This window comes from Schistocerca americana, chromosome 5 (genome assembly GCF_021461395.2).
Source record: "Schistocerca americana isolate TAMUIC-IGC-003095 chromosome 5, iqSchAmer2.1, whole genome shotgun sequence".
Taxonomy (NCBI): domain Eukaryota; kingdom Metazoa; phylum Arthropoda; class Insecta; order Orthoptera; family Acrididae; genus Schistocerca; species Schistocerca americana.
In genome coordinates this window covers 502,437,866-502,450,838 of record NC_060123.1, presented here as the reverse complement: position 1 = coordinate 502,450,838, position 12,973 = coordinate 502,437,866, and the positions used below count along the sequence as shown (strand labels likewise).

Genomic DNA, 12,973 nt, shown 5'->3' with positions numbered 1-12,973 from the left:
CTATGACAAAGAGCAGTGATAGATGTGTTTCCACCAATTTAGCTCATTGCTCATCCTTCAGATAAAATACGTTTCCCTGATAGGTGACATAGTGCAGATCTGCAACAAGACTGATTCCTGATGAGTGGTGGCAGTGACATGTGCTGCTGTAATGGGCAAGCTTCATAGCATTTGTTTCCTCTCAGTGTTGATGTAGAAACTTAGTGCTTCTTGCTGATCGAATTCTGGGCCCTACACCCAAGGCAAACATGACAATACATCAGCATATGAATGCTGCACTATCGGATCATATGCATGGTATAATTATACCTGCTCAGAACACCAACTGGCACTGGAGAAGATGAGTCGTCCATCTGGGAGGCTGGAGCATAGCCTGAATAATGACACCAACAGCTTATGGTTGGTGATTAGGGGCAATATTAGTCCAAATATATAGTTATGGAACTTCTTGATGCAAAACACTAATGCCAACACCTCTCTTTTGATCTGTATGAAGTTCAATTGTGCTGGAATCAACGTCATTGACGCATAGGTGATACGGACTGTTCTGAGCCATCCTCATTCCTGCGTGTTAGTACCATCCCAGTGCCTTAAGGAGAGGTGTTGGCTTCCAGCACTAGGGGGAGTAAGGGGGAGATTGTCGTGAGATGGGGGATGGGTCTTATTAGATGCATTTTAGCTAGTTAAAGACTTGTTCACAGGCTGAGATTCAGTTGTATTTATCTCCCATCTTGTATAAGTGATTTAGGAGTTGCAAGAAGTAAGCAGCCTGTGGCAAGAACTTGGAGAAATAGCTGGGTTTATTCGTGGATGCTTTTAATTCTAGGAGGTTCACTGGTTAGGATAGGGAACCTATGGCTCCCGTATTTCAATCTGTTGGCTCGATTCCTTCTTTGTGCAGCCAATGACCCGTTCCACTTCTGCTTGGAAAAAAAAACTACACTTCTCTAAATGGCACACACAACCCTGCACCCTGCAAGGTTGTAAAGTGAATGCAGGTGTTTTACAAATATTGCTGCCAGGAGCTCCTGTGACTAACAGATCATCTACATAATTCTTGCTTGTTGGGATATATGGTGTTTCCTGTTCCAAGTACCTATAGAAGATTGTGGACGCAGATGCAATGTCACAGGAGAGCTGCTTGTTTCAATATAATTCAGAAGGTATATTAACTACAATAATGTTTCATGAGTCTAAAGGGAGCTATAAATATGCATCCTCCATGTTGATTTTTGAGAAGTATTCTCCTCCAGGAAGTTTAGTGATGTTGTCTTCTGGCTGTAGCATGTTTGTGCATTGACTGTGGCCATGAAACCAACACATAAGCAGAGTAAGCCACTAGGTTTGCTACTGTATGTGACCAGGGGGATCCAGTGCTCTGGATTTTTTCAGGCTCGACTACCCCAGCATCTTGAAGTCAATTGAATCCTTGTTTGACTGCTGCATGTAGTGTGACTGGAATAGATCTTACATGCCAGAAATGAGGCACTGCATATGGGTGGATCTTGATGCAGCCTTAAAGTCTGAGGCATACCCTTACTACAGAATAGTCCACTTCCTGGAATGAGACTGCATCTGATATGATCTCAGCTCAACAGTGACAGAAGATCCAAATTATATACTTGTGTTTCAGCCAAAAATATTGGTAGCTGTAGAGTGATCCATGACAAATAAGGTGATGTGATGGATGACCTGTTTATAGGCCGTATTGAGCAAAAACTGACCCTAAAGAGGGATGGAGCTGCCCCATAAGCTACCAAGTGCTGAGAAGGTGGAGACAATTTAGGGGAGCCTGATTAATCGAAGAAACCATTAATCAAAGAAACCATAACCCCAGAATCCACTTAAAAGTGAACAACCAGATAGGAAGTCCTAAGAATTATGTAAAATTTCCACATGAGTGGCCTGTAGGAGCTACTGACTGCAATATTTGTATAGCCCCTGCAGTGTGCTTGCTGATGATTGTAGTGGGGCACATGGAGTTTCAGATGTCATGCACACATATGAGATTGATGAATCATGGCATTGCTATCGGCTGGGGGTCACCATGTGTGTTACGTGTGGGTGGAGCCTGCTGTGGTACCTCAGTCACTGAAACTTCTCATCTCGCCATAAGGTGTGCATTAGTTGCATGGATGAGTCTGAATAAGTGTTGGTGCTTAAGACATCCTGTAGCCATGGGTTGTCCAGTTTCAGTGCTGCTGTACATACCTTCAAATCTGGAGCTAGCTGAAGAATAATGTTGTAAATTGAAGAGTCACTATGAGAAACTTGGCATCCTGGATTTGTACAAGTGAAATAACTTTAGCATCTCAGTTCTTGCAACTTAGCCACCCAGGAATGGAATGACTGTCTTGGTTGTTTGTGGTAATGGTGGAATTCTACCCTCGATGCGACCACAAAGTACCTCCCTGTAAATAGTAATTAGTCGAGAGCATGCATATATCTGTGATTGAGTGCACAGCTGTGTTGGATATTATACTAACTTCCTGAGTAGGAAAAATGTGTTCAGTAATGCTCATGACAGCAACAACCATCCCTGCAATGCATCTTTCATGACCTGAAACAATGAGAAATATTGTTCAGGCAATGCAAGTATGTGTCCTGAAATTCCTTAGCACTGTTCAAAGACTCACAAGAGAGTGACAAGCAAGACAAACAGCCTCCAAAGAGCAACCAAGCGAGAAACTAAGATGATGCAATAATTGAGTAGACAGAATCTGGTGTCAAGCATGATGTCAGCTGTACACAACAGTAGCAAAAACCAGGATGATGGGTTACTGGCCATGCAGACATATTTATCTTGACTGCAATGAGAGCATTGGTCAAAACATTCATCTCAGAACTTTTGGGTGGCATAGTCTTGGCAACTGCAGCACTTCAAATGTACTGACACCACCTATCGGCCATCTAAGTCCATTTTTTTCAATAGACATTCCAATTCACTTCACTTTGCGTGAGATCTTCAAATACTTGACCCTTGTGGCAAGAGGTGCTGTATCCCCAGAGTGCACCATGTCTATTACAATCTCCTAAGAGGAAAATGGATGCAGTAGTTCAGCAATAAGCTCTTTTATGAACTCATCATCAATGGGCTCATGGGTAAGCTATACAGAGAACATGATGACGTGAATGTGGGATTTCATCCTGACAGCTACTGCTTGTAGTGTTGTGTTAAGGGCGCAGGTGAGGAGTGGAATGTGTCCTTCACAAACACTCCTACTTCACCTTTCATCCTGTCGTCAATAAGGTTGTCTTTCTTGTGAAGGTGATACCCAGTAAGTACAGCTACATCCATATTTTTAAAAAGGTTCTCCAGGAGACAGAGGCAAAAAGGTCCATCTTGTACAAGGAGTGTCAGTCCTTACAAATGGGCCCTGTATCCATTTATATTCCATTGAAATTTGAAAACCATATTAGCACTGCAGTTTTAATTTACTCCCATTATTTGGGATGGAATTGACGTGAATTTTGTAGTTTCATCCTTCTTAGCACCAATCTTGAACAACTCGAAGCTGAAAGTTTAAATGAATGCACGGTTGTGTTTGCTCAAAGATTTACACAAAGATGACAACACCACATACATTTTATTCCGTGTGAAGCTCATTTTTTATTATGGTGAGCAGTTTTTAAACTACAGACAGATTTTTAGCACAACCATACAAGCCAGATATAAGAATATTTAACAGTCGCAGTCCAGTGAAGTTGAATGTCCTACTATGGTAAAAAAATAATGTTCACATTTACAAAAAAACATGACAGATTACATTTATCACTGTCCTTTACTAGTTTATTAAAGCCAATTAGACTTAGGTAGTCCACTGAGTTCAACCCTTAACACGCATCACTGAGTCGAACAATAGCTCAATCTGATTATAATTAATGTCCGCATACTTGTTGATGACATCACAGTGCAATTAAAAATGTCTGTTAATATAGGTTATAGATATCACTCAAAAGTAATTAGAGTTCTTCAATTTGGTGGTGACCAGAGCATGTACAGGAGATACATAATAGTGATGTGAAACAACAACAAGAGCACCGCTGACACAGATGTTACTCATTTACTCATAGGCTTTCAAATAGTGAACTGGAAATTCAGGCGTAAGAAGAAACTGTTATTTTGAAAAATACATAATGCTCCAGACATTTTTAATGTGTGTGTGTGTGTGTGTTTTTTTTCTTTTTTTTAACGAACTGCAAGAAATAATGTAATTTTGATTTATAAAAAAGGTTTTGATCAGAACTTTAGACACTATTACCCTTATTGATTTGAATCCCCTTGTTTATATGAATGAGTACCATTTTGCAAATTAGAGTGAGTTACATGAAATTATTAATTGCCAAGTTAATCAGTCAATGCTGCATGTCTTCAGTACAAAAACATAAGGTACCAAAAGTATGTAGTCAAAGTTCTGAATCTAACAGCAGTTATGACAAAATCTGCAATGAAAAATTGCATTGGCCTAGAACTTAGATATTAATTACTGCAGAAGGTAATCAGTTTTAGATAAGTGAAAGAACTTTACATGAAAGTCAGAATGCTGAGATTTCTGTTGGTGTGGGTCATTACATTAAATTATGCCGATAGCTCAAAAATTTCCTATTTATCAAACTATAGTGCTAGCATCAATTAGTTATAACTTTTCGTTATGAGTGCCCTAATGAAAACTAATTACACCAATGGAATCAAAGCAGCCAAAATAATAATATGAGTAACAAATTCCAGAGGAATCCGGTATAAATAAGAAACTGAGATTTTCACGTAGGTGTTACATGACAACAGATAAACATGTTGAAAATAACATAAAAATGAGCAAAAAAATGTTTATTCATGGGAGTAGAAAAACATAACACATGGGGAGGACCCATATGCTATAACACACTTTGTTAGGCACATGGTGACGCACTGGAAGAGAGAGGGGTAGTGGAAGGGTTGTCTGGGTCTGGTGACGAGGCATCTAGCTTCAGGATGTCTACCCCATTAGTCAGATGTGAGTATATGACATTTGATGGCGCCCAGGAAGCTTGTGAGTAGACTGCTGTTATAATTTCAATGCCCCTTTTCCTTCAAGTTCAATGGGAAAGGGAAGTTGGGAGAAACTCTGTTTTGGGGGTACCTTTTTAATAGTCTGATTTAAAGTAGTTGTCACTTGACAGGCAACGGGCTGCAGAGCTCCTGCCACAAATAAACCAATGGCAGCCGGCGCTGTCGGCTGCCACTGCATTGCCACTTCGCTCTGCTGAGCTGACTAAGGCATTGTGCCAGTCAGTCCATTGGTTTATTTGTGGCGGGAGCCCTGCAGCCCGTTGCCTGTCAAGTGAGCTGTTGTAGACATGCGGGTGAGAGATTTGAGTGACTTGTAGCTTTGCGTGTTTACGATGTCTGATGAAAGCAGTCGTAAGAGAGGGAGGCCGAGGCTGCACACTCCTCGGAAACCTCCAAAAAGTGGTGGACATGGCGTCGTTATACGCAGTAGGCACGTGAATACGTGTGTTCCTTAAGGGAGTATTTTGAGAGAGAGAGGGATGCAGGAGGGCCTCTCGTTCCTTTGGATAAGGTGGTGGAGCGAACTGCAGCTGCTCTGCTAGTTAGCGAACGATCAGTAATAAGAATCTGCAAGGAGAAATTCACGAAAGAAGGCTTGAGTGAAACATCTAAATTGGAGACACCTGGGAAAAAGAGGCGATTAGAGAAGAGGGTCACAAAACTTGATTCTTTTCAAGAAGATGCCATTCGTCATCAAATATATGCATTTTATTCGAGGAAGGAGTATCCAACATTCAAAAAACTACATGCTACCCTCACAGCGGCTGACCTGTTTCAGGGTAGTAAATCGTCTTTGTTACAAGTTGTGAAAATGTTAGGATTCCGCTATAAATCCATCTCTGGCAGAAAGTTACTAATGAAACGCCAAGACAGTGCAGCCTGGCGATGTCATTTTCTTAGAGAATTAGTGGGGACAAATTTTGATGATATCGTTTGGCTTGATGAAACGTGGGTGAATGAAGGACACAGTTTAAAAAAAGGCTGGACACATGGTACCATCAGCGGTAGTATGGCAGCTCCGATCGGCAGAGGAAAAAGGATAATTGTAGCACATGCCGGAAATCCAAAAGGTTTCATTCCAAATTGTCTGCCGCTATTCAGTTCAAATAAGACCTCCGACTACCATGAAGTGATGAACCACAATACTTTTGTGAAATGGTTTGAAGACTGTGTGCTCCAGAACTTAGCAAAAAACTCTATCATTGTTATGGATAACACTCCTTATCACTCAGTAATACAAGATAAAGCACCCACAAAGGCAACGAGGAAAAACGACATTGTTAGCTGATTACAGAAACATAAGGTACAGTTCAACAGTAATTTACCAAGGGCAGAATTATTAGAACTTGTATCGCAACACAAGCCAAAGAACCCAATTTACATTGTGGATGAAGTAGCAAAAAAAATATGGGCATAAAGTGCTCAGATTGCCTCCTTACCATTGAAATTACAGGACACATGGAACATTTGTGCACCGCCGCCGTCAGTGTCAGCCAGTTTGCCGTGGCATACGGAGCTCCATCGCAGTCTTTAACACTGGTAGCATGCCGCGACAGCGTGGAGGTGAACCGTATGTGCAGTTGACGGACTTTGAGCGAGGGCGTATAGTGGGCATGCGGGAGGCCGGGTGGACGTACCGCCGAATTGCTCAACACGTGGGGCGTGAGGTCTCCACAGTACATCGATGTAGTCGCCAGTGGTCGGCGGAAGGTGCATGTGCCCGTCGACCTGGGACCGGACCGCAGCGACGCACGGATGCACGCCAAGACCGTAGGATCCTACGCAGTGCCGTAGGGGACCGCACCGCCACTTCCCAGCAAATTAGGGACACTGTTGCTCCTGGGGTATCGGCGAGGACCATTCGCAACCGTCTCCATGAAGCTGGGCTACGGTCCCGCACACCGTTAGGCCGTCTTCCGCTCACGCCCCAACATCGTGCAGCCCGCCTCCAGTGGTGTCGCGACAGGCGTGAATGGAGGGACGAATGGAGAAGTGTCGTCTTCAGCGATGAGAGTCGCTTCTGCCTTGGTGCCAATGATGGTCATATGCGTGTTTGGCGCCGTGCAGGTGAGCGCCACAATCAGGACTGCATACGACCGGGGCACACAGGGCCAACACCCGGCATCATGGTGTGGGGAGCGATCTCCTACACTGGCCGTACACCACTGGTGATCGTCGAGGGGACACTGAATAGTGCACGGTACGTCCAAACCGTCATCGAACCCATCGTTCTACCATTCCTAGACCGGCAAGGGAACTTGCCGTTCCAACAGGACAATGCACGTCCGCATGTATCCCGTGCCACCCAACGTGCTCTAGAAGGTGTAAGTCAACTAACCTGGCCAGCAAGATCTCCGGATCTGTCCCCCATTGAGCATGTTTGGGACTGGATGAAGCGTCGTCTCACGCGGTCTGCACGTCCAGCACGAACGCTGGTCCAACAGAGGCGCTAGGTGGAAATGGCATGGCAAGCCGTTCCACAGGACTACATCCAGCATCTCTACGATCGTCTCCATGGGAGAATAGCAGCCTGCATTGCTGCGAAAGGTGGATATACACTGTACTAGTGCCGACATTGTGCATGCTCTGTTGCCTGTGTCTATGTGCCTGTGGTTCTGTCAGTGTGATCATGTGATGTATCTGACCCCAGGAATGTGTCAATAAAGTTTCCCCTTCCTGGGACAATGAATTCACGGTTTTCTTATTTCAATTTCCAGGAGTGTATTTTGCTACTGTTAATTTTTTTTTTTTTGCATTTGTTGTGTCTGAAATAGTCAAGGTACTCACAGAAATTTTTATTAAATTTATGAAACTGCCATCCATTTTTCCTATAAGGGATTTATTGTTAGTACTACATACACTTTACAATATGCCTGATTTTCTATGCTTTTTCATTGCTTGTATAATTTTGTGTACCAGTTTGTTATCTAAGTGTTTGGTGATAACAAATGTGATTTTATTATCCATGCTTTTTGCTAGCTTAACCAGATAGTGACAAAAAAATATTTGAAGAAACTACGGAAAGAGAAGAGGAAGTGGATGAAGATGAGATGGATTAGGCAATACTGTGAGACAGACAAATTTGACAGAGCACTGAAATGCCATGTGTCCTGTATCACTCCTTTCACGTGATGCACTACCTTCTGCCAGTCTTCCGATATCACAATTTCAACTGCCTCTTTCAAAAGATGTTCCACTTCGGTTAATGTGAATTTCTTATTTTCTGCGGCAACATGCTGTTTAACCAGAGCCCAAATCAGCTCTATTGCGTTGAAATTGTGATATCGGAAGACTGGCAGAAGGTAGTGCATCACGTGAAAGGAGTGATACAGGACACATGGAACAATGAAGGTATCTTACAACAAAGTGTCGAAGACTTGATTATATCTGTCAATACGAGCAGTGACACGGATAGTTCCTCTGACTCTGAATTAAGCGGTGTTTTTGCATTGTCTGATTAGTGTGTAGTGTACTTACTGCCAATAAATATTGTGTTTGTGAATTTGTTTCGATTAATTCTTATTCTTGTTGTGAGACTAAGAAATACTGTTGGCCAGCTCTCATCATCTCCTTACGGTAAGTTAGACTTAATTTTAATTCTATTTCATTTTGTATATACACCAAGATGTCATTCAATGTGTGTACTAGTTTTCGAGATTTGAAATCTAAAGAAGAAAACTTTTCCGGACGCGAAAATTTCTCACACTTCAATAGTTAATGTAACAACAGCCCTAATTAAAATTAAGAAAAGATATTTGATATGCTTATAGATACCGCTGAGACCAATATTGTACGTAAATTTCAAAATATTTACATAATATTTATAGGGGATAGAGATTTGAAGCTTCATACTTGTTTTGAATTCAGTACTGATAGGGTTGCTTAAAAACGCTGTTTTTAGAAATTTATATACAGGAAACGTAATGCACTACGGCAACTTTTAAGGATTCTTTGCCGAGTGCATTGTTTTGGTAATGAATGGAAAAAAATATTTTGCTGTGACACCAATAGTTTTTCAGTAATGACATGATAAGTTATAAGCTGTTTGCGAATCGAGAATTTAAATGGTTTCAAACAAATTAACGTAACTCTTGTCCTAATTAAAATTAAGAATAGATATTTGACAGATTGAGAGACATTGTAGAAATATACATCATATGTGGGTTTGAAATTTTTTACTTACTTTTTGTAGAAGATACACGCCTTAAAACGATTTTCTATCGCCCGGGGTAGCAATGCACTGAGGCGGCTATCTCCAGCCTGTGCTTGACGTGACAACGCCGCAATTTCACAGCGCAAATGTCAAGTGACAACTACTTTAAATCAGACTATACGCTGAAATTTTGTCTTTCTCTTGCATATAGTTGCCTGGGTTGCTGAATCTTTTCTGTGTTTGCTTTGGCAGGTACAGGCGTAAATACAGTGCTGGTGGTGGGTACTGTTTTGCTGGACATCATTTGCATCACAGTGTTTACTGTAGTGACAGATATCTTCACTAAGAAAGCATAAGGAGTGCCAAAGAGTGGAGGCTTTGTCACCTTATATTCGTTCTTGTCATCAGCGTATGTAAGGGATCTACTTTGTCACTTTTATTTTCTGAATTTTGCATTCTTTAGTGAATAATGAGCACTCGCAGCTCCAGACTGAGTGGCTCTCAGAGCAGTTGATGGCATATTCCTGGAGACAAGCAGTCACATTTCCTGCAAGTTGCTTCATCTCCCCATCTCAGTCTTGTGTGGCCAAATTGTTGACATTTGTAACATCTCACAGTGCTAGGTATGTAAGGCCTAATCCTAAATCAGAGGAACCTGCCCTGAAGTGCACAAGTAGCAATGGAGAATGGGAGATCACAATGAAAGAGTCGATCTTCTCCATTTCTCCATTATTTCTATGCATTCTTTGTTCAATAAAGACATTCTGAGGTAACCTTGTACATAATATCATGGCATGTGACTACACCCTTGCTTCAGTTGAGGAAGTTGTGCATCTCAATAACCATAAAATATTCATCAAATTTTTTGGTCTTCCTTAGAAGTTACACCTGCTTTAACCTGTTGTTTTCAATGGGCAAGAAACTATTTTGATATCTTTTAATAGTTTTGAAAGTACCAGCAAGCCCTTCTAAATCTTTATGAATATATAAAGGTGACATTTGTTCAAATGTCTCCTCCTCCATCTTGATCCCTAGAAAATATTCTAATTTATAACTCCTTGAGCCCCATTACGAAATAAAATCAGGTCATCAGGAGGACAAGCCTCCCTCAATCTTTTTGAGGAGTGGTTGTGAATATTCCCAGATGGCACACCCATTGCATTGGACAGTTTCTAGGTAACTGATTTGCCACTGTGTTCCCACAAGCTGCAAGGGACGTGGAGGTCTACCCAAACAGAACCCTGCTTGCCTGGGTAAGCCTTATACAACTGAGATGCAGCAGGTTCTCCAGAGGTTGCCCACTAGTGATTGTTCTGCCTCAACAGCCATGTGCCTCATCAGCATGCAGCACACCTTGAGTTTTTACAGAGGTTTATGGCATTCTCACGATCTGAATGGTTAAGCAAAGATCCATCTTCCTTGTCAGACACAAAGCCCCAATGTTGAGCCACATGGTGGTCTCTGAAGCTTTCCCTCAGCTTAAGATTACAGAGGACTGGCAGTACTCACCAGTTCATGTCTCAGGAAATCTGGGATTGCCAAACTAGTACCCACTATTTGCCATGGCCCAAGAGGACTCTTGTGTTTTATTGAATGCCACGGATGCAATGAGCACTTCCCCCCCTTCCTCCCCCCCAAATCTAGTAATAATAAAACAGCATAAAGCTATGTGTGACAAGATTTGGTATGTAGGGCATCCACAATTCAAGTAGATCTTTCCCAATTAATTGTCAATTTACTATAATGCTACAGATTCTCCAGATTTGGCCCCATTAAGTTATGAATGGAGTGTAAAGGAACTATTATGGGGCTATTCACAATGTAAGACACTCTGTGGATGTGATTTCAGAACAAAAACAAATAATTTTTAATCCTAGGGTTTAAGCTGTGGATGAATAAATGCCAGAACTGCATTGACTTGTAACAAGAATACATTATATAAACTGATATTCCTACTGGTATTTAATTAGGTCAGAAATCTTTAAATCATTTCATATTCATATTCTGATGTTTCCTCTTTCTAGTGAGAAGCAAACAATTTTTCCGTACAAAATAACAACACTGTGAAGCAGTAATCTGGAAAATAAATTATATTATAGTAAAATGACAAACTAATACTGTATTCTATTTGGATCACACAAATTTTAACATAATAAATTCTTACCATCAGTCCCCATTCTTCCTTCTTCGACAGACTTGTTGTAAGTATACGAGACTTTCTGAGCACAGATGCTATTCCTTCCATATCACAAGCAGCAGTAAAACAATCATGTGCTCGAATCACTAACTCAATGATGACTTTGTGCACTGCAGAAATACACATAAAAATAATTAGACAAAAGTGTTACAATAAATTTGCTTCACAACTTCAACTATTAAATTAATAGTGATTTTATTAATGTCAGCCTATGTTCACTGGTAAACATTCTTCTGCTTTGTGATTGAAAGAAATTACTGAAGAATTGTTTTGAAAAAGTCTGGTCATTATTCTACTCATTTAAGAAATATTTGTGATTTATGTATAATTCTGTTGAGAGAATAGCACCTGTTGTGACAAATATAATTTAGCAAACAATGTGATGCAGTGGCAAAACAACAAACTTACGATATGTGGAATAATCGGGTCTACTGCCGGATGTTTGTGTCACTATGGCACAATATTTTGGCCACATAACTCGTTGCCTTCTTCAGGTGCTACCTGAGACTGCCGTATTGGAGGATCTTGTCCAGTATTTATGCCCAGAGGGCGCTGGGTGCTTTCTCTGCCGTCCGCGCCCACTTCGCGCTGCTTGTAATGTATTGTCTCTTCCCCGGTGCTCCCTCGGACATCCGCACCCGACTTGGTCACCATCTGTGGCAGCTGTCTGAGGCCCGTCCTGTGTTGGGCGCTCTGTTTGCGGTCTGCGCCTTCTGGTCCTTGGCTGAATGCACCATGAGGAAATCAACAGCATGTCAACAGGCCAAGTTTGAGCGCCTTAACAAGAAGATACAACAGGATGGGGACACACGGACAGTGGTCAACCTGAGCGACAAGCACCTCGATGAGGCCACCTCAAAAGCACTCAGCAAGGGCCTCAACTTTGCAGTGACTCCCAGAACATGTACTGATCTCAACATATTTTCTTTACGGGGTCAATTTTATGAGCAAATGGAAGGAGTGCCAATAGGCAGCCCTTTATCACCTGTGGTAGCCAACCTTTTCATGGAAAGGTACGAGGAGGAGGCACTTCCATCAGCCACTTATCAACCCAAGTGCTTTCTTAGGTATGTCAATGACACTTTTGTCATTTGGCCCCATGGCAAGGAGAAGCTAGATGACTTTTTGGAACATCTAAATTCACACCACCCAAGTATAAAATTTACTATGGAGCTAGAGAAGGATGGACAGCTCCCATTCTTGGATGTCCTGGTCAACAGGAAGGCAGATGGCACTCTGGGGCACAGTGTGTATCGTAAGCCCACCCACACTGACTTACAGTAGCTGCCACCACCAGGCACAGAAGAATGGAGTCTTGAAAACATTAGTTCACAGGGCTCGGGCTCTGTCAGATACGGAAAGTCTGGCCACAGAGATAGAACATCTACAGCTGGTGTTCAACAGAAATGGATACTCCTCCACAGACATCCTAAGGGCACTTCGTGCTACCAGCCAACCACAGGGTACAGAAGAGGAGCCAGAGGAGGCGAAGAAGGTGGCATACCTGCCATATCCTGGACCTATTTCTGCAAAGATCAGCAGAATTATTTCAAAATATGATATAAAGAGTATC

The 12,973-nt window shown here is 41.9% G+C and overlaps 1 protein-coding gene across 1 annotated transcript in view; it reads right to left on the bottom strand.

Moving 5' to 3' along the window:
- The window catches only part of LOC124615774 (spatacsin), a 395,474-nt gene that overhangs the window by 65,448 nt on the left and 317,053 nt on the right, over positions 1-12,973 (bottom strand). Inside the window, exon 30 of the mRNA XM_047143873.1 lies at positions 11,368-11,510. Within this exon, the coding sequence (XP_046999829.1) occupies positions 11,368-11,510 (143 nt within the window). The remainder of the gene's footprint in view (positions 1-11,367; positions 11,511-12,973) is intronic.